Source organism: Blennius ocellaris (assembly GCF_963422515.1).
Source record: "Blennius ocellaris genome assembly, chromosome: 19".
NCBI lineage: Eukaryota > Metazoa > Chordata > Actinopteri > Blenniiformes > Blenniidae > Blennius > Blennius ocellaris.
The window spans coordinates 9433968-9456408 of NC_137668.1; the positions used below are offsets into that span (position 1 = coordinate 9433968).

The 22441-nt window shown below is 40.3% G+C and overlaps 2 protein-coding genes across 3 annotated transcripts; both read left to right on the forward strand.

Moving 5' to 3' along the window:
• Positions 1-999: 999 nt before the first annotated feature.
• hhla2b.2 (HERV-H LTR-associating 2b, tandem duplicate 2) lies at positions 1000-9048 on the forward strand. 2 transcript variants are annotated; one of them, XM_080515282.1, is made up of 6 exons: positions 1000-1132; positions 3145-3462; positions 5641-5895; positions 6376-6669; positions 7962-8052; positions 8141-9048. In XM_080515282.1, the coding sequence occupies exons 1-6, from the start codon at positions 1051-1053 to the stop codon at positions 8175-8177; spliced, it is 1077 nt and encodes a 358-aa protein (XP_080371408.1). In that variant the 5' UTR covers positions 1000-1050; the 3' UTR covers positions 8178-9048. The 2 variants fall into 2 exon arrangements, with proteins under 2 accessions (XP_080371408.1, XP_080371409.1); XM_080515283.1 differs by having other exon boundaries at positions 8144-9048.
• Positions 9049-10971: 1923 nt separating this feature from the next.
• Positions 10972-21524, forward strand: LOC308144226 (butyrophilin-like protein 2). The gene is made up of 8 exons (XM_080515281.1): positions 10972-11110; positions 11824-12141; positions 12848-13144; positions 18421-18741; positions 18972-19235; positions 19766-20077; positions 20181-20283; positions 21168-21524. Exons 1-8 carry the CDS (start codon positions 11044-11046, stop codon positions 21265-21267), a joined length of 1782 nt encoding a protein of 593 aa, XP_080371407.1. The 5' UTR covers positions 10972-11043; the 3' UTR covers positions 21268-21524.
• The last annotated feature ends 917 nt before the right edge of the window (positions 21525-22441 follow it).

The following is a 22441-nucleotide window of genomic DNA, read 5'->3' on the forward strand; positions in this document are numbered from 1 at the left end:
ACTGAGCGCGAGGGTCGCTCCACATTACAAGAAAAGACTTAAGTCCTTAATCTGCAGGGGTCACGACAGAACAAGTAATTCTCACGAGTTCTTGTAACGTGAACAAATGAAAGGTTGTAAAATGAGTGGAACGTTACATGTTTGGAAGTGTTGGTGAAGAGGCCAGCGTCAGCACACTCCCGGGATTATTTTTTTTACAATAAGGTGAAATCAACCACAGATTTGCTTCAAGCGGCAGAAATTCCTCAATATACTTCTGCTCCGCTCCGCTTTGCCCTGAGAACATACAGGATATTAAAGATTCAGCCAGGGGCTCACAGTCGGTTTGGGGATTTAATTAAAGCACTGTAAGGTTTTTCATACAATAACAGCTGTAGTAGTGAAATAGTAGCAATCCCAATAGTTTTAGTACTAGTAATAGTAGAAGTGGCAGTAGTTTTATCATGTATGCATATTCATGTAATATTAGCAGTTGTGTTCCCCATGTTAACAATGCTAATAAAGTTAATATGTGCTATGTTGTCATATTGGACAAATGTAGATTTATAGTTTTATGGATTAAATACTCGAGTTTAAAATGTCTCTTTAAAAAAAACAAACATTAATAGATAATTTAGCTAGCTTCAGCGGCCTCCACAGTAGTAATAAAAGTGTTCGTGCATGTGAAAAAAAACATGTTTTCAAAATATTTACATTTACTTTCATTTTGAATTGCTGCCTTTCACTTCATTTGCAGCACAAAGTGACAACTGGTATGCTGCACATGTTACACCATGGTTATTTATTACGCGTATCAACGTTTCCATGGAGGTACTTAAATGTAAAACACAGAACAGCCTGTCTGCAAGCTCAAAAGTAGTTTGTTTGTTTGTGTTTGTGTTGTCCCTTTAAGAAGCCGGTATAATATTAACTGACGTCAGAGACCTTTATCCTGCAGGGCCAACATTCCTCCTGCAGATCCCTGTCGAAAAATATTCCACCAGACCTGTCGGGCAGGTCTTAGTCACTACGTCTATTACTTCACTTACCACACTACAGTAGTGTCCTCAAATGTTTATCGGGAGGATGTGTCTAGGAATTTCTCCGCTGGTTTTGGTGTCCCTGAGTTTTCTGTGGGCCTTCACACGAGGAGGTGAGTGAGGATTTTATATTTAAACTTTACAATGACTTCACACAGAGGGTGACTCGGCTGTGTCACTGTTTCTCATTCACCAGAACTTGAAGAAACTTATTGGAAGTATTCCTTTTTTTTTTTTTTAACAGACACACTGTAGCCACCAGCTCAATACATTTACACTCACTTTAAACATGATTCTAATGTGCCAAACAGACCAGCAAACAGAAACATGACACGTTATGAGCAAAAAGGCTTTGGTCAAGTAGTTAAGTTTACTGTCAACAATTTAGAAAAAAATAGCAGGTGTCTTTTTGAATAGTCAGAAAAGTATGTTTTTTTTATAGACTCTGGTAAAACTTCCCTGTACATTGGACCTAGTGTAAAAATATTGCAACATTTAACCTGTAAACGTCACGTCGATGGTACTTTCAGTTTTGTGTTACGGGAAATGTTGAAACCATCTTTGATAATAATCAGGCCTATAAAAACCCAGTAAGATATAACATACAATGAAGCCATTTAATGTTTTTTTTCTGGGTTTCATTTGTTTTTTGGTTGGGAATATAGAATAATTATTTATTTATTTTTTGTTAAAACTTGAGTTCATGAACCAAGATCTTCAATATTCTTTGACTTACAGAATAACGCCCATCGTGTGTTCTGAAATGTTCTTTCATGTAAATATAACACATTATGTAGTCGACGAGGACCCACTTGGTCTCCAATGCCTTCACTTCTATTGAGGGGTATGACATAATGCTCTCGCCCCCCCTCGACAAAAATAAACATTGACAATTTATATATATATATTACAGATCCAAGATGCTTGTGTTGTTTAAAAATTAGGCTCCTCATACTAGATATGATTTCCCATTCAGCTCTTCAACAGAGATTTATCCAAGCCTCATTCTATTAGTTCTTCAGATTCCATCATATGAAGCTCAATCCAGGGGGTGAGGTGGGGGGACGACGGGACTCCTCCAGGGTTTTCTCACCCAGTTTCACTTTCCCTTTTTAAAAGTGCGTTGCTCTAATGAGCCAATCAGAAATCAAACCCTGTATAGTGTCATCAGGGGTTCAGCCAGTCCCAATCAAAGTTCTCCCTTTGACTCCTCCCGCAATTAGGCAGCTCTTCTCTGGCACATGGCACCACGAGAGGAAGTACTTCCTCCTCTTCCAGAGATGGGCATTTTTATTATTATAGATAGATTTTTTTATTTGATATTTCCTCAGGTATCGAAGGAAAAAGTACTTTAGAGATCAGCTCAGCACATCAACAGCTCAACTTGTGTGCTGCAAAACATATAAAGTGTTTCTGAATAAAATAATGCAGCTGAAAGTACAAAATGTCTCACATTTGTTGAGACACTGTGGCAGTCTTAATATGCTCGTCCTTGAATAAAGACTCCGGAGATTGCTGATATTGTTCCTTACAAGTGGAATTTGCAATCGAAAGTAGAGTAACATTGTCGCCGCTTTATATTTTCTGCACTATTATAAAGCAAAGTAACAAAATAGATCATCATGTGAATTCAGTGGGAGAGAAGCGGCCTTATCTCAGCAGCTTAGTTTCTACTGTCATGGAACCACCTTGTAAAGAAATTTTTTTTTTATATTTTTTTACAACTACAATAAACAATAAAATAATAAAATGTGTTACCGGGTGATAAAATAAAGTTAAATTCTTTTGTGCCATTGTTAAGTTTTACAAAATGAACTGAACAGACCTGTCATCCATTTTTATTTACCCCCCATGACACCTATTAGCTATTTCTGTAACTATTACTAATTCTACCCGGCAGTTATTAAAATAAGCTGCTCACTCACTCGATAGCCAGATGACCCACAAGAACACATTACTCCTCCGTCCATGCTTGAAGATGTGGAGATACTTAGCCTCGTGTGATTGACGTTTCATATTTACTGGAATAAATAGTTTTATTTATATCATTAAATGTCTATCACATTTTATTTTGATGTATTTTCAGGCTTTACCTTGATGAATGTGCATTTGCCGTTTTCTACAGATACTGTGATCGACTGTGACATTAAAGGGAGCTGCATCTTACCGTGCCGGTTCCAGGCCAGCGACGAAGAAGTCATCCACTGGATCCAGGAGAAGCCAGCGTCGGCCTCAGCTCACTCCTACTATTACAAAAAGGACCAGCTCACGCTTCAGCACCCGCGGTTTAAGGGCCGGACGTCGCTGTTCCTGGACCAGCTCTCCAATGGAAACGCCTCGCTTCAACTGAACGAGGTGGAGGCTCGGGATGAGGGCCGATACAAGTGCTACACCAGCACCGTTGCTGGACACGACCAGTCCTTTGTGCAGCTCAATGTGGACGGTGAGAGAAACTCTTGTCCGTCTTTTACATTTGAAGGCATCTTCTCCGTAGGGGAGCTTTCACACACAAACTGGATGTCAGCAGAGGTTGTGGTTGCTGTCGCTTTCACTACATGCACCCGATAAATACAAAAAGAACACCATAGAGTGGAAGAAAAAACAATTATGATACAATCTGCTCATCAAAATCGTATTACGACTAGTAAATAAATCAACATAATCCGAGACTTTTGTCTCACGCTGACTCAGCGGCACCCAGCACCTACGAAACACAATTTTCCTGATGAAACTACATGCATGGACACAATGTGTCATCGCTACTGATGGAATGTTACATCGGGGGGGGGGGGACCCTGTGTCATCTGAATGTAGACTCAGAGTCAATACAACCTGCTGGTGGCACGTCAGCTTGAGCAGATGATCACCATCTTCCCGAACGACGGAAAGAATGTAGAACACAACAGAACGAGGAATGAAGCTTTTCTTGTTTTAAGTTTCACACAGAGGTGTGTCTGGACAGCTGACAGGAGATCGCTTTCATTTAGAAACCGAGAAACTCACAGTTTCTGTGTTCACCACACTTGGAGGGAAAGAGCTTCAGTGTTGCAGGAAAATGTGTTGCAGGATTATTTAGACTGTTCATCGGGACTATATCAACTTCCATCCAGAGCTCAGAGAGAGAAAGGTGAAGGAACTAAAAAATTGACTTGTGAAGCAAAGGAAGCCACTGAAGCATAGTTCTAATTACTTCACCCTGAAGCACAGGTCCTTCCCCAGACGGAGAGACGATTAAAGAGGCTTTTGTTAAAAGGAGCGAACTCCTTATTTCCGGACTTTAATCAAAACTCTCCGGCTCTCGAGAAGTAACAGTCACACGCCGGAGGGAGGACGACGTGTTCCTCGACCTTTTTATTTACAAATCTATATCGACTATAATCGACTATTCCTGCAGGGACTTCAAGAGATCTGTCCGGCTCTTGTCCATAAATACACAGAATACAACCAACTAAAGTTGCTATTTGGAATCGAGTTGAGCAACATGTTGAAGGAGGTGGTCGATATGATCAGCTCAGTTAATCTTCTTAAAATGAAAAAAAAAGAAAACATGTGTCTTTAAACCCGCAGAGCCATCATTCTGTGAACTTCTAAGTAAAAACCTTGTGTCAAAAGCTGGAGACAAACCAGAAAGCGTGTGCCACAACTGGACCCTGTGTGACAAACACACACTAAACGTTTTGCCCATTTTGGAAGACGTTGAGGGCGAGACGCTCGTTTCAAACTGGATATGAACGTTTCACAGTGTAAATTCAAGGTTTAGAAACTCCAAAATGTCGGCGTGCGTTTGTGTCCTTGTGTATGTTTCTGAGTGTGTGTGTGTGTGTGTGTCTCGCTCCCTGATAAGACTGTTTCAGCTCTCAGGCCTGATAGGGAATAACGGGAACAAGGTCACAGACGAAACAGCTGCAACGACAAACTCACTCCGCTGATAAACCTGCAGCGAAGACTTAAAGAGAAACTGTCACAGAAAGAACTTTTTGCTTATTTAAACGCAGCCTTTGTTGTTAATGGTCAATCTTCTTACCGGAAAAAAACAAGCACAGTTTTATGATTCCTCAAAGTTTGAAGTCCGGTGTTATCACACATTCTGAACCCTCATCTCATTCCTTCAACCTTTGATTGTTACTCACCGTGGTTTCCAAAGACACAAACACCTTCAGGTCAAGACACAACTAACAAGTACAATTGTGTCTCAACATATTGAAAAAGGCTCTTGTAATCAATTATTAAATTTTTGTTGTTGTACAGTGACATTTCCTTATGGTTAATATTTATTACACAAACTGACATGTTGAGCCTTTTTGCACCTATACAATGTTATTATTATATTGGACGTTATGTTATTATATAATCTTGACAATATTAGCTTGCAAAGTCATAAAATACAATCAAAGATTAGTTTTGTTTTTTCTTGTTGTTTTGTGTGGAACAAACTGTTTGTTAAGAAAGGTTTTTAGTTTGACGTCTAAAAACAGGAGATTTATTAGAGGTAAATTACCTTTTTTTTAGCCTGGTAGCATGTTAATAGAACCCATAAAGATAAATGAGGATTCAAAGATGAAGCGACGAAGAAGACGAGAGGTGGTTTACTGATTTAATCGACTTGTTTTTGTTTTGGCAGCTCCGGTCCTGAAAGTCAACATTGACAGGAAAGGAAACACGATCACCTGCAGCTCGGAGGGCCTCTACCCTGAACCCAAACTCACCTGGTCCACCGACCCTCCGTCAGTCTCCCTCCAGAACAACACCACAGTCCGTCTGAGTGGACAGGAGCTCTACAACATCAGCAGTTTTTTAAATCTTCCCAACAACGACGTAAATGTCACCTGCACGGTCCAAACTCGCAAGAACAGGAGGAAGACCACTCTGACAAGAAGTGAGTGTTTCAAGAAGCTCTGGAGTCAATATGGAAGTTTAACAAATGTCAACATTTGAGTCCAAACATAATTAATAGCCAACCTTGGTGAATGTGTGTCGCACACCTTCATATAGGATGAATCGGAGCCACCATGAATGCAGAAACGAGGAGAGATAAACTGTTGCTGAGAGAAAGAAAAAACTAAATATATTGAGAGAAAGTGAGCAATCAGGGCCAGCCCCACCAAAAGCTAGAAAAGTATAGACAGACATGACATTTTGCTGAATTTCGAATGATAATCTTTTACTAAAAAGCTTCAAAATTTCCTTGAATGAAGTTGAAAATTCTATTTTCCCCCCAAGTACTTCAGTTCACAAAGAACTCACAGCTGATAATACATGTTTACTGATGCAGAATCATTTAAAAGTGGATATGTATAATGTAACCATGGCTTCAATCACAACTATTCACGTTTCTTTCCGTGTCCTCTGATTTCAGCCACTACCCAGACTTCAGAAAAGGACAGCGAACTTTCCTGCACACTGCCGGCTCCACCCCGGACAAATCTTGTCTGGAGGTTCAACCAAAATGAAGACATCTTGAGGCAGGATTCAAATGAGGAGCCGGTCGTCTCAGACACGTGGGGAAAGCATTTTGTTGATCTGTCAGCATCAGGAAGCCTCGTACTGAAAGACTTAACTTCAGATGAGGAAGGACAATATACCTGTGAAGCCAGCAACTCAGAGGAGACGCTAAGATCTGACACACTTCTGACAATAGAGGAAACCCAAGGTAAGACCTCAACGTGGACATTTTCTATTTGCATTATGGTCCTTGGTGTTGAGAATAGTGCTTGTAGTTAGTTTGGAACATTGGTGTCACGTCTGTGTGAAGCAGCCAGTGGTGGCAGAAGTACCCACTTTATTTCATTCAAGAAGGATTACAGACACGTGCATGACTGAAGACTCTGGTAGAAGTACTGACTGGGCTGCACTACTGAGTAGGACAGTTTCCACACTGGATGTCCTACCCTGATAGGAACCAGGTCAAGATAAAAATTAATCTTTCACCTCCATAAGAGAAATCCACCTTCTTTTGCTTGAACGGTAGAGTCGAGTGTCATCGGAGATCTGCACTCAAATTGAGGAGGACAGATAGAAGTCCAGATTCAAGTGTAACCAGGAGACTGTTGGCCACCTTCTGTGCTCTGATGAGGCAGGAAACCAGACTGAAACTGTTCATAGAGGCCGATTTTGGAAAGGTGACTGTGAATTTGAGCTGCAACAATTTTCTTTTCTCCAAGAATCAGAAGGAACAGTCACATCAGAACCGGAATGAGGGTTATTGAAATGGTACATTTCTGAATGTGATGTGATCCGTCAGAGGAGGTAGGAGGGGGTCAGGTGCTGGTGGATCCCGTCTGTTTTTGTAGGTTTAAAAGGTTATTAGTAAGCTGCAGGTGTTGGTGGAGTAAGAATGTGGAGGAGGATTCACTGATAAAATCCTTGGTTGGTTTGGGTGGGCGGTAGGCCAGTGCAGAGTCATGGACAAAAATCAAATGTGCAATCGAGGTCAAGGAGGAGTTGTCCGATGCCATCAATTAGCAGATTGATAACATACTGGCAGAACCCCTGAATCGCCCTCAATGAGGTTAAATAGAGGAAGAAGCCACTTTGGAGAAAGTAAAAAGTGCAGACATTTGTCAAAATTATCACAAAAGTCCTGTAACAAAGTATTTGTAATTAATTAACTGCCTCACAATGATCAAATTCCCACTGTAGATGCCTCATTTCTTCTGAGGTTTTATTTTTTGTTATGTATTATTATCGGTAGCAGCCACACAGAGCAGCACTCAGGGGGAGTCGAGGGTCTTGCTCAGGGACCCCCAGTGCATGTTGTAGGGAATGTAGGAGAACCACGCACACATATTTGAACCCACGACCTTCTTGCTGTGAGACAAGAGCGCTAACCACCGTGCGTTGTTAAGATTCAGAATAAATGGACCGATAGAGCAATGTATAATTTAATGTACAATGTTTAAAGAACCAATCCTGGAGATTAATCTGTCTGATTTTGTGTTTCAGAATCCTCCAGTGACCATACAGGAGTGATAATCGGTGTGGTGTTGGTGGTTTCGTGTTGCATAATTATCGGGATCATTTATTGGTGCAAAAAGTAAATGTTTTCCTGAACTATTTCCATTTAATTAGTGAAATAACTGATTAAATTTGATTGATTGATTTTTTCCCCTCTTCTTCCCCAGAAGAGCACAAACACAAGGCAATGATCCCGTGCTATGACAACATCTGGTAAAGTTAAGACTTTGACGTTTACGTGAAGTGAGAGTGTCGGAGCAAGGAGGCCGTCACTGGCGTGGAGACACTGCAGTTTATATGAAGAATGATGGGAGACCAAGGAGCCGAGTGGTGCTAATGGCTCTGCAATCCAAGAAGAAGATTTCAACTTTAAGCAAATAAAAAAACAAAACCTGAAAGCAGAAGAAAGCCACGAAGAGAGAGACAGACTTATCTTTAAAGAGCTGCAGAGCTGCTGTTGGTACATGTATTACCACCAGTAACACTACAATAATGCATCCAAGCAAACCATTGTCTGAAGTGACCTTCTCCAGAAATGTTGGAGTTGGATTTAGGTATTATTTTGAAGCGCTATTTTATCAGCAACTTGAACAAACCTGCCTCCCTCCTGGAGCTGAATCACTTCTCTGTGCATGAAAAGTTACAGCAGAGGCTCGCCTCTCTATCTTATCATGAGTGGCTCAGTTGAGACAGACTCTGGGACGTCAGGAGGAAACTATGCAGCCCGGAGGTCAAGAAGCTGATTAAACCCGTGACACCATGAGAAGAAGATTCCGGCTGCGATGAACTATAGAAATCTGGAAAATGTATTGACAAATGGGTTGTTTTTAAAAAAAAAAAATTATTTCAATAATGCAATAAAGTTGATTCAGTGTGCAGCTTTGGAATATCTGAATTAATGAGGCAGTGATGGTACAAAAATTGTTTGTAAAACTTCCTGAAGCCGCTTGATCTGTGAGATGAAATGGTTGCGTTTGCAAATTGTGCTATTTAATCTTTTATAAATCCATTGCACTTTGTACAAATGAAGGATATTGTATATTTATATGTTTAAATAAATATATTTTTATTTCTATGTATTTTTATTTTTATTATCTCTTTTCTGTACATCACAGCTCACTAAACTGCAAAAAAAACCCAAAAAAAACACCATCAGTTTCCGGAAATCTTGTGTCACATAATTCAGGTTATAGCTGGATACTAAACCAGGAACTTCTGTTTTGCATGGATCATTTTATTCATTGAGAGACTTCCATTTTAATTTTACTTAATTTTTGTCTGCCATAGTCAATTTCATATATATATATATATATTTATATTATATTATATTATATTAATTATATCATAATTATTATTAAATATGTACCCTCCTAAAAACATAATTACGAAAACTTCGTACTTCGACAACTTGAAGATGTAATTTTTCATTTTAACTGGTAATTTTAAAAGCTTTTTCAGCCTTTGAAAGTTTTTCCAATCGTCCTACCTGTGTGTCCTCGGCTGGACTCGAACCTGCGACGCTCCGGTTGAAAGTTTCTCCCCACAGAACATCTTCCTCCTCCTCTTCCTCGGCTGGTCGCAGACAAGAGATGGAAATCAGGTACAGCAGGTTCGAGCGCAGGTGAACTCGGGACGCTGCTCCTTTGCTTTGGGGATTAAACGTGACTTTCGCAGTGACACAGGGTGACACGCGCTCGGTCGAGGGCCACGTGACTGCAACACAATCAGAAACACCTGTGGTCAATTCAGGTGAGTTTTCACTGACAGGTTTTATTTAAATTTTTTAACTTACCTTATCTTTCAACTTACCAGTCTACAAACATGCAGGATCATATATTCTAGGAACAAGGGTAAATAGATTTAAAAACTAAATATAGAAAAAGATATGATTGGCACATCTGGCCAATCAGCAGTCGGAACTTATTCAGAGGCTCCGAAATGTAATTAACTTTATTAATCCAAATAAATAGATTTTATTTACTGACTTGTCAAGTTATTTTTATTTCATTCATTTGATTTATTTGTGATATATAAATTTTTTTCTCAGTTAATTAATTGTTTATCAAACTCATTTACTTCATTTTAGTTTTGAACTGAATCAAATTGAATTTTTAAATAAATAATTTTATAAAGGTCTTTATCAACACTTTTATTTAGTTTAAATTAAATAATTTCTTGACAGATTGCTTTTTATTTGATCGGATGCTTTAATCAATTTAAACATCATGATTTGTTTCAGCCATGGATCATATTTAATAAACACTTTTTTAAAACATCCTTTCTCCCTTTGATTTTAGAAAGCCACTGTGTATTTTGTTTCTTTTTATACATTTTTTTAATAGTATATTCTTTTTTTAAAGCACTTTGCAATCACAATAAAATAGTTATCCATTCTTTTAGTTTTTAGTTTTTATGTGTTTCTAACCCTAATCTAGTTTACTTACTTCTGTTAGTTTTTCTTAATTCAAGTAAAAGCAAGGAGCAGTTTCACAGTCATTTATTTATTTATTTATTTATTTATTTATTTATTCATTCATTCATTCATTCATTCATTCATCCATTCAACATGTGGGAAGCTAAATTTGACAACAGCCCTAACCCTAACCCACCCTGAGCTGTTGCTCACATGCAAAAGCAGCAGCAGACCTTTTCTCAGGTCTGATCTCGATTCAACAAAGTGTTATATAATCGTCTTTCTCTTCAAACACATGTCAGTCTAAGTCTGATCTAACCAGACCCTGAGTTGGGATCCACCAGTCGATGCCTCCATTGGTTCATATGCAGCATCTCAGTGTTGACAGAGTGAGAGACTAAAATAAACCCTTGTAGAAACTAACATTTATCATTTGGCGAGAATAGAAACTATGACGGATGATTTTGCAAGCATTGTTATTCCTGTTACACCCAACTATTCCAAACACTTCTCTGATGACGGATTCATCATTTGATTGCAGCTGAAGTTGTTCGAAGCAGCATACCAGTCTGATCGGCTCGAATACGCGGCTGGCTCTCCCTCGTCTGCCCAAGTGTTTGAAAAGCAGAGCCGGAACGAGTCGAGTGCGGGAGGACGATGGCTCGGATCGGACGCCTGGCGTTTCTGGAGGTCCTGACCCTCCTGTGGACCCTGTCGAGAGGAGGTGAGCGAGGCGTCTCCTGCCTGAACGATCCCTTCGACCTCGGGTGTTGTTTATAGCTCCGTGCCGTCACGACGGCGCTTCAGGGGAGTGGAGGCGCAATTCTGAGACACACCTCGCCTGCATGTGCACAGAAACTTCTTTTCTTTTCTCTTAGGCCTGCGCCTTGTTTGTGTAATGTTGACGTTCTGGATGTACCGCGCATCGTTCTGAAAGAATTCAGCTACATTTTGAAATGTTTGCAGCAGGAAAGTTGAGAAAAGGCTTCAAAGGACTTCAACATGCTTTGAGTGAAGTTAAAGTGATAAATGCATGTTTTGTTTTTCACACTGCAAGAAATTGAACTAGCGATAGAGTTGTGAAGGCTGAACGTTGGATTTTATAGTTGGCAGATTTGATCAAATGAAAGCGCAAACACTAAAGAGCCTGTAAACCCCAAAGGCAAACAACTGGGGAAAATGTCAGACCTGAACACACTTTGAGAAATATGTTTTATACTCGTACTACAGTGGCCTACCACGAACAGCAGTAATTTAATAATTCATTGAATGCTGGACTCCTTATGTATTCTACAACTTTTCAAATTAAAACCCTGTTCACACAACAACATTTTGAGTGAAAACAAAGACGTTTTTTTGCATTTTTGTTGGTCGACAAATTGGCGTACCTGTTGTCACAACTCATTAAGTCCTGCCGGTTTGTTTTTCTCATCCCAGATACGGACGTCCTCTGTGTTTTCATGGAAAGCTGTATGTTACCATGCAGTTTCCGCGGTGGCTCCGACGTCATCATTCACTGGACTCAGATGAAAACGAGACAGAGCTTCGTCCATGCGTATTACATCAACCAAAACGTGCTGGCGCACCAGGACCAGCGCTTCAGGGGCCGGACGTCTCTGTTCGAGGAGCAGCTCTCCGCGGGGAACGCGTCGCTCCTGCTCAGGGAGGTGCAGATCCAAGACCAGGGCAGATACAAGTGCTTCACCGACGTCTTCCACGCCAACGAGGACTCATTCGTCAACGTGAAAGTGGACGGTGAGTCCGACATGGCGATTAGTGTTCCCAGTGGTCTTTATTTCGAACTGGGATTGCTTGGTAAGCTCTGTGTAACGCTTGGTAAAACTAAAAACTAAACACTGACCAATTGCAATGATAACGATATGAGACCTTTGACTTTTCAAACAATGTTTTTGAAGAGAGGTAAACTCAAATCACATGATCTAACAAGACGAAGGTACTCGGAAAGCTCACACGAGCTGCCCCTCCCCAGAGTGTCCATATATTACGATACAGCTTAATTCACACGCCGTATGCAAATCATTCACTGAGGCTATGCGTCGCCACCTTGCCACCTACGCAAACTTCCAGCAGCTTCTATCTGGGTGTTCCACATGGCACAGAATGCAAGGGGAAGTACGCAGAGGGCTGTGATTGGTCCACATATGAGCTCCATGATCATGTTAATGGGCACTATTTTGGAGAAGTGGGCGGAAGGGGTAGGGCAAAGAAAATCTGTAGGCGATTCCGTACACAACGCCTTGCACACCTGTGATTTTATGGACAACACCGTGCAGGAAGCAAGCTTGTAGCTCGCGGCTACAGACTGATCTGCGTCGGAATGGAGGATTTGCGGCATCGCTATTGCAATATTTCGTGGATTTCAAGTGAAGACTAAAGTCTAAAGCCTTTACGTGACGACACGTCACATTTTCAAAGATTCACTCGTGTCTTTCTCGTGCAGCTCCGGTCCGTGAAGTCCACATCCAGCAGGAGGGAGAGCGGATCACCTGCAGCTCAGAGGGGATCTACCCGGAGCCCAACCTCACCTGGACTGCCAGCCCCTCGTCCGGCGTCAAACTGAGGAGCACCACCATCGTCCAGCCGAGCCAGCGGGAGCTCTACAACATCAGCAGCTCTGTGACGCACTCACCCAGCGACGCCGGCCTGGTCTACAACTGCACCGTCAGCAGCGCCAGCGGGGGAAAGACGGCGTCTCTGTCAAGCCGACTGAAATCCAGTGAACAACGGCATCGCAGTGGTAAATGGATTTTGCGTAAACCGCACATTGTTTCACACATTTGTGCACCTGCACGTGTTGTGGATGAGTTTCACGGGACCAACTTTGCCATAAATAGACATTAAGAATGCAAAAAAACCAGACAGTGTATGCAATTTTAATCAATATGCTTTCAAGTTTTACTGCTATTAACATGATGGGATCTAATTTCCTGCTCACTGAGCAACACGCAATGAAACACTAAAAGGTCACTGACTCAGGCTCCGTTTACACGACAAGGTTTCATAGCGTTTTAGGGGTCTGTTTACACGACAACGCTGCTCAGAGTCACGGAAAACACAACTTTTCATTAAACGTTGTATAAACATGGAACTTTTCTGAAATGCAAACCAAAAACAATGAATTTTCACGTGAAACATTGTCCTGTATATGGGGTCTTAATTTAATATTTTTAATTTATTTGACACTTAAATACGCATCTAAATTAATGTGTAAATGTTGAAAAAGACATTAACTCGAACACCAGAATTCTCAGAAATATTTAATAGCCAAATAATACATGATATCCAACAGGAGAAATAGTCATTGCAAAAAATGATTATAATAATAATTTTAAAAAAAAGGCATATAAAGTGGAAAGCTTTTCACTAGTTCAACATATGTGTTGAATTAGGAGTTACACATTCAAATTTTACCTGATTGTAAAAACGGAAAACTAAAATGATTAGTCAAATAGTTCTTCAAAGAAGGGAATATCTTTTTATGGCTCTGTTCCAATTCATGTAAATTTCAGGTGTATAATTCAACTCTACCGTGTGCATTGTGCAAGGTAGGGTTTTACCCATGTGTGCACAGAAACAAGCCTCACGATGAACCAACAACCTTGGATTGTCGTACGTCACTAAAATCACCCCCCCCCCCCCAAAAAAAAAATTATCTTTCCACATGTGTATGAAAGTGTGTTTTCTCTGTGTGTGTTTGTGTGCGTTGCAGGAATAGCAATAGGACAGGTGGTTGGAGTTGTGTTGGTTACAGTGTCGATGGGCCTGGTGCCATGTTTCTACCATAAATGTAAAAAGGTAAATACATGCACACACACACGTCGAATGGAAGCACAGAGCTGCTGGTCCGTGACGACCTCTCTGTGTGACTCTGTGTGTACAGGCGCACTGTTCTGGTGAGACAGAAGTCGTGTGAAAAAAACAAAGAAAAAAAAACACACACACACCTGCACCCGCACAGCTGGAGATTCACCGACATCTGGACGGGAGGGCGGGACGACGACTCAGTCGCACCACGATGCACTGACGTGATGTGTTACCTCTTTACATGCCGAGGCCTCTGCAGGGAAGACGAGGAAGACTCTTCAAGTTCAATAATAGTTTGGAAATTATAGTCGAATGTTCAGAGGAGGATTTTTTTTCGAATTAGATGCGGAAGTGAACCGGGAGCCAGTGGAGCTGCTGGAGGACGGGGGCGATGTGGTGGATGTCACAATAATCCAGGCAGGAAGTAGGCAGATCGTTACTGATGTCGAAGAAGGCGCCCAGACTCTTAACCTGCGGGGGGGGAGGAGGGTGAAACACAGGAGTTATCAATGTTGATGGAGAAGCTGTTCATATTGGATAAAGTGAACTTGGTGCCAAAAAGGAGGATCGCAGTTTTATTATAGTTTATTTTTTAGGACGTTTCATCCTCATAATAGGAACCAGTCTCATGCAATGTGGGTGATGCCAATGGAAGATAGTATGACAACAAATTCATATTATACATTATATGCTCTTAAAGTCAGTCAAATTAAGAAAATATGAATGCAAAATCATGATGAAAAAATATAAAATATCATAAACCCGTAGGAAAAAAACACATATAAGAGTAAATTCAGTATAGAACAATGAATTAAATATCACTAATAATGTATTTCATAATAGTAATGTCACCGATAATCATCATCATTATAATAACATTAGAAAAGAATATACAACTTAATTAAGAATACATTAGGAACTTACTTTCGTGAGAACCATAACATACTATATGGTACACGTTTCCACAGCTTCATGAAAACGACAATAATCATTTAAATACACTCAATACTATATGCGAAAATAGCGATATGAACATATTACACTATAAATGTGGACAGGAATGCATATGTTTTGTTAAATATTATGAAATATTAACAGAAAAAAACATATAATTCCAATTGAGTAATATTGATCCATAATTGTGCCCATAGACATTCTGTAGTTTAAAGATAAAATGCAAAATTTGTGCTTGAGTTGACTGAGGACTGTGTTTTAGAGCCGTTTCCTGAACCACAGTTGAAATAAATTTGCAGCTTGTACTTTAATGTTATTCAGCTCATCGTGAGATTCCTCCTTTAACCTCATCTCTCAGAAAATAGAAATAGAAATAATAGAAATACTTTTTCTTTTAAAGAAATCCAGACTAATGAAGTTTAATATATTTAATTTTCCAAAAGCAGCTCAGTAGCCACGCTTGTTTGCAGCCCCAATATCATTTTCAGAGCAAAAAAGAAGGTCTTTGGAAAAAACTAAATTAGGACACAATATCTATCGCAATCATCTTTTAAATAATGGAAAACTGTATGTTTTGATTCAATAAGATTAACTGATAGATTATCTCTGTTATAATTAGTCCCTCTGGTAGTGACGATGACATTTTTGTGTATTTTGTCATATTTAAAGTTCGTCCCTGACGTAAAGATCTCAGCGATGTGAGAAGGAGTGTGAATATTTCCGGCGCGTAATTATTTTTTACTGTGGGATTTACTTGGATTGTCTGTTGCACTAGCGTGTCAGTTTATTTAATAAACCTTTCGAGTGTACTGTGAAGCTGAAACGTATGACGCGATGGTGAATCTTGCCTTTGATTGGTCGGTCGTCCTGCAGGCCGATGGTCAGTGAGCGGTTGAAAACCGCTATTTCTCTCCCTTTTGTCAGTTAAAACGTCTCGATAGCGAAAACGGCCCAAGGAGTTGACGTGAGAATCGAATCGGTTGAAACGTCCAGCATCCAGACATCAGCCGCAGGTCAAACAATTTACCCGCCCTGGTCTGTAAGATAATGGGAAATGGTGCACGTCGCATTCATGTTGATCCACAGTCAGTTTGAATTCGTCGACAAGCTAGTCTTAGAGGCTTTCAAAGGTCAGAAGAATTAAGGAAAAAATGTGTTTAACGACGTTCTTTAAACTACTACTGGACTTTGAGCTTTTTTGTTGTAATATTTTCAATAAAACTTTTATTTTTACATATGAAAGTTGGCATTGCATTATGGGGAAAATATAACTAGAGAGAGAGAGAGAGAGAGAGAGAGAGAGAGAGAGAGAGAGAGAGAGAGAGAGAGAGAGAGAGAGAGAGAGAGAACAATCTAGAACAATCTACAGAGACCATACTAATCCTTTATTTATACAACTAAAAACACTGAAATTTAAAGATTTAGTGGAGTATAACCTTCTAAAAACCATGTTTAAAGCTCATCTGGAAAGTTTACCAAACAAATTGCAAAACAGATTCGCCAAGAGAAAAAGTAGATATGAACTGAAAGGAACTGAGTTTTTTTTTTACAAAACCCAGTCCATTGATGTGTTGAAGAAACTTGTTCAATTATCAATGTTACAGAAATACAACACTGCGGAGCAGCAGATCAACCTTATTGATGTATTTTGTGTTTGATGTCTTGGAAAAAGACGCTGCATGTGACACTCAAATGAACTGAACTGGAACTGTAAATGATTTTGTGTTGAGAAGGGGCAGACATTATAAGTTTTACTTCTTTCTGCTCCTTTTCATTCATATGCAATGCTGTTGTTGCATTGTTTTAAATGAATGAAATAAATAATAAAATGAAAAATGAAATGAAAAAGGAGTCATTAAAGTGAACAAATGACCAACAGGGTTAAGAAAGGAATGAATAAATGACTTTATTCAGTCGGTTGGCAAATGACCAAACTAACTACTGAATGGCTACAAACATTCCAAGTTCGGGAGTTTCAAAATCTGTTCCTGTTGCAAGAGCAAAAGACTGTTCTGACGCTGAAAGTTATCAACTCACATCGTATTGTTTGCCGAAGCAAAACATTTGAATGATGAGCTATCAAACACACCAAATTGTGACTGATTGACGATTGATGGAATGAATTAATGAAATGCATGACACTTGCTGGGATGGTCAGTTTTGACTGAACATACCTGAGATGTTTGCGAAGCCCTGCATGACAAATGTTAGTACACACTCGTCACGTCAACAATCCAGGAGTGGAAACAGAATCGTCCATGGCTGTGATCGCAGTACGTACGGTGGTGCTTCTGACTTTCCTGGCGGTCCTCTGGACTCCAGCCGCAGGAGGTGAGTGAAACCTTTACAGCTCGTGCCAGTGGGTTTCAGATTTAGTTTAGAAATGGCTCTGGTGTTGCCATGGCGGCATTTTTACCCGTGGGAAAAAAAACCCACAACAACCAGGAAGCAAAAACCAAAGAACAGTGACAAAGAGAGGTTTCTATTTCTGTTTCTGCTCTTCCTTGACTTGTCCGTGCATGCACATATGTGATTTGTGTTTCGATAATTAGAACCTACTGCTTTAAACCCCAGGTGAACTTTTATCCTACGTCAAAACGTGAAAAGCAGGAAGCCCGGCTTCCTCCGGCAAACACTGAAAGTCTCTTGATCATGTAACGTTTAGCTTTATCACTTTAGCTGCAAAACGGGACTAAAGGACCAAAACAAAACCAGGAGGTCACAATATGAGACAAGCAAGATGGCCGAGCTGGTAAAAGACTTTTGATTTAATGAAAATAAAACATCTTTTGAGGTCATCCTTTGCTCTTGTTTAAAGAAAAAAAAAATGCATCAGAGACAGTGTTGGCTGAGTTTGGTGTCTATTTTTCTACAAAGATTTAAGGCAATATTGTTTTTTGTTGGACCAAAATTGGACTCACTTTGCATTCTTTTAACAATAAATGACTATAGCAGACAACAGAACTACTGGTAGTTATAATCAGAAGTAGACTAAATCTGTCTGGATAGATTTTAGCCTATTCACAGGGAAAAAAAAGAAAAAAAGCCTAAAATCCCAACATTTAAAATGATTGAACATAATTGAAAATTATGTTTAATCATTCAACATTCATGAGAAATAATAGGCTCGGCTTGGTTGGTCTCAGTAACTCTGCAGTTATCAGTACCTGGATAAATCTATTAAGATAAACAGTGATTACTGTTTATTTTAGACTTTATTTACATGGATTCAGCTGCGATTTATTTGTCTTCCAGGTGGCGAGGAGACCTGCGTGTTCAACGCCAGCTGCATCCTGCCGTGCGGAGAGGAGGCCGACGACGTAGAAGTGATTCACTGGCATCACTTCTACGAGGAGAAGAAATATATCGTCCACAGCTACTTCAAGAAAGTAGACCACCTGGAGAATCAGGACCGGCGTTACAAGAACAGGACGTCCCTGGTCGAGGACCGAAACACCAAAAGAAGAACCTCGCTCCGGCTGATGAGGGTGCAGATTCGAGACCAGGGCAGATATGAGTGCTACACGAGCAACAGTGGAAAACCCAGCAAATCCTATGTCACTTTACATGTAGATGGTAAGAGCAACACTGATATATTGACAACAGTACCAGAGCATCTATTCACACTCCCCACAAAGATTCTGGGATATTGGACTTTTATATGCAGTGTTTCACTACTTTTTGTAGAACTTTCTGTTCTCTGACAAGGAGCTGGAGGTTCAAGATTCAAATAAATCTCCAGAATTTCATGTCAGATATGACCATTTGAACACTTGCCGCTGACGACCTGACTATTGTTTCCCCAGCTCCTGTGGACAGTGTCAGCGTCCGCCGTGAAGGAAACAGCACCACCTGCAGCGCCGAGGGCATCTACCCTCAACCTCAACTCACCTGGTCCACCGAGCCTCCGTCAAACGTCACCCCCCGGGGTGACCCCGCGGTGCAACAGACCGAGGATCAGCTTTACAGCATCACGAGCTCCCTGACACTTTCAGACGGGGATAGAAGTCTGAGCTACAGCTGTAACGTCAGCACTCGCAGTAACTGGAGGAAAGTCACTCCGAGGCAGTGTAAGTACAACTGAACTGGTACCTCTGGTAAAAGCAGCGAACTTTCATAACATTAATCATGAAAAAAAAAAAAAAATAGGAATTAGGCAGCTTTCCCTAGTAATTTCTATTGAAAACATATTTCCAAGAATCCAAACAGGCCCCATGCTTGCAAGAAAGGTACAACAAGTACTGTATTAATACTGTATATTAACCCACAGTTTAGTTGGATCTCATGCTATGCCAAATGCTTGAGCCTGGAACCAATGTTGCTTATTACGTTTGTATAAACGACAACATTAAACATTAAATTCAAGAGAAATATGATGCACTTCTCTTTCTGCAACTTTAATTGAACTGCCTCATCACACATATCCACATTCTTTTAGATACTTAAATGTTGTGGATTCTCTCCATTTCACTGACCTTTTGTTCGCCCTTCAACACGTATACCTGTATACGTAAAGTACAAGAGTGTATTTAACCTTTTTTTTTCCTTCTGGTCGAGCTCTTTTGTGTGTTTTGTTTGTTTTTTCTCAAAATCATTTCAGATTTCTACAACGGGACCAACATTGAAATCCCCTGCCGCGCCTCCAGCGCGTCTTCACAAGACTTCAGCCTCATCTGGCGTTACAATCGCAGTGAGATCATTGTGAGCCGGACCCTCCACAGTGTCGCCGACAACGTCTCGGATCAATGGAAGCAACAAGTCAAGGAAGTATCAGAATCAGGAAACCTCATTCTGCAGAACCTGACGCCACAGCAGGGGGGGATCTACACCTGTGAGCTCCGTCAGGCTGGGAATGGACTGGTAACTGAAAACTGGATGCTTATAACTCAAACTCCTACCCGACAGAGTGAAAGTAAGAGAAAACTGGCTGAGACGCTGTTTTTTTCTTCTTCGATTAACCAACTTGATGTGCTTGTATTTAACTGGCTGCTGTTTATTTTTTTGTTTTTTTTCAGGGAGCGTTTCGCCGAAAGTTAGAGGAATTGTTGTTGCAGTAGTTCTTTTGATTTATATTACAGTGGTTGGGCTAATAATCTCCCAAACAATATGTAAAACCAGGTAAGTATATCCTCTGTAATGAACCAAAAAGTGCAACTGCTTTTTTTTATTATAACAGTTTATCATAAGATTTAATCAGAATAGGATCAGCTTTCCTTGTTCTTTTATACAGACCACAGTGGAATAAATTCATTTAATCCACAGGCAGTGATGTCCATCAGTATGTCGTACTTCTCTCCACACATGTATTAAACCTTTGACTCTCAGGACCAATTAACAATTCAGCACATCTCATTTTCCTCGCTTTTTAATTGTTTTCAAACAGCCGACCGAAAATAAACCGGCATTGTTTGAAATGACTTTTTCCAGTTGGCTTGTAACTTCATTCAGTTTTCCGTATTATACATATACAACTCTCTTAACTGACAAATAGGCAGAACTTGAGGTAAATGTCCTTAAAAGTCACTATGATCTAATTTAATAAAAGCTGAAATGTCAACCGTGTTTCAGTTGGTCGTACCACGTAGGTAACTCAAATATGAGAGGAATTTAAAAAAGGCGGCAAAATGTATTTTTGTGTCTATAATCTGTTAACTGAGGTCGCATCAGTTACGAGGAGGAAGATGCTCTATATTCTGGAGCTCAGTTCTTCCGGAGGTACTAATAATATTGTAGTAAGAGTCACTACTGTTTTACTAATAGAGGTCTCTTGTTAACATGGTGACGAAAGAACATTATGCGGATTCAGAAATCACAAAAACACCATATAATTGGATGTAATTTCCCATATGAATCCAAATCTACACTTGGAATATAGTGAAATAGCATTTTAAAAGAGGATAATGTAATGTTTCAGCATGAGTCTCTACATGAAAAGATTGAACTTCTTTGTGTTTCTCCTCTAATAATCTAACAACACTAATCATTCTTTATTGATCCCCTAGGGGAAATCCCTCAACCGACTCTGTTCATGGGGTGCGTGACAGGCGGCGATCGGCAGAATCTGAAAACTCCTCCAGCCCCGAGGCCACCTCTATGGTCTGAGCAGGATGAGCCCATTGATCCAGCGAAACGGAGAACAATCCACATGGAGCTCGTGAACTGGGATATTAAAATGTGAGAAAAAAGAAGAAGCTGAAGCCGTGGAACAACACGCAACCTTGATGTTTTGAGGGCTGTTTGCATAATACCCCGTTCCATCTATAGGCTACAATGTTCTTTGTTTTGTTTTTTGGGGGGGTACCTTAGGGTCTCATACCATTATCAAATGATGCAGCTATTTCAACCCAAGTTTGTGTCACGGTGCTAAAATAAAAAAGCTACACAAGCCCTGAAAACAACATCCATTCAGCCTGCTTCTTTTTAGTGGAGTTCAGAGTGAACACACTAAACAAAAAAAATTATTTTGTGAGTTTTATGTATTTTGGGGGCAACAGACAATACCATTGTTGATGCTATATTAACTTTTTACCGTTAACACACCAATGCAAACGCTCTTCAACCATCGTGAGATTAAAGGGACACGAGCAGCTCTGTGTCGATGTTAACATGGTTTTTGAGCAGGTACAGAAATTAGCTTATCTATGACACGATTTTGCTTATTTGGTGCTTTTGCACCACGTGAGCAGAGTCCCAAAAGCACTTCACGTTGCTACTGTCACATTCACACATGCACTCACACACCAACGATGCTCAGTCCGTCCATTGGCTGGACTGAGCTCAGGTGGGGTTCAGTGTCTTGCTCAAGGACACTTTGACATGTGGACAGATAGGGAACCGGCCCCTGCAGCCTTCAGATTGAGATCCCTGCCAACCGGGTCACAGCCATGTGTTCTTTCTGTGAGGAGCGACGCTGCAAAGACTTTCCCTCTGGATTAGTAAACTATTCTCAGTCTAATCTAGTCTATTCTCTGTGTGACGGTGTTACTGTGTCATCTCAGCAGAAGGTCTGTATACCCACATGGAAAGAACCTATATGAGGATATATGCACATATATGAAACCTATATGCAGCATATATGCACATAAATGCTGCATATATGCACATATATGACAATATATATGCTGCATATGTGCACATATATGCTGCATCTATGCATGTATATGCCACATATAGGCAAAATTGAGGTGCATATATGTGAATATACAGGCCATATAGGTCTCCTGTACTGCTTCTTTATTTCCACATATATATATAGCCCATATCTCACTCTGGCAAC

Coding starts and splice junctions, on each gene's coding strand:
- hhla2b.2 (XM_080515282.1), top strand. CDS start 1,051: ATGTTTATCGGGAGGATGTGTCTAGGAATTTCTCCGCTGGTTTTGGTG. Junction 1,133..3,144: donor GTGGGCCTTCACACGAGGAG/GTGAGTGAGGAT, acceptor CGTTTTCTACAG/ATACTGTGATCGACTGTGAC. Junction 8,053..8,140: donor ATCATTTATTGGTGCAAAAA/GTAAATGTTTTC, acceptor CTTCTTCCCCAG/AAGAGCACAAACACAAGGCA.
- LOC308144226 (XM_080515281.1), top strand. CDS start 11,044: ATGGCTCGGATCGGACGCCTGGCGTTTCTGGAGGTCCTGACCCTCCTG. Junction 12,142..12,847: donor CGTCAACGTGAAAGTGGACG/GTGAGTCCGACA, acceptor TTTCTCGTGCAG/CTCCGGTCCGTGAAGTCCAC. Junction 20,284..21,167: donor CAAACAATATGTAAAACCAG/GTAAGTATATCC, acceptor TTGATCCCCTAG/GGGAAATCCCTCAACCGACT.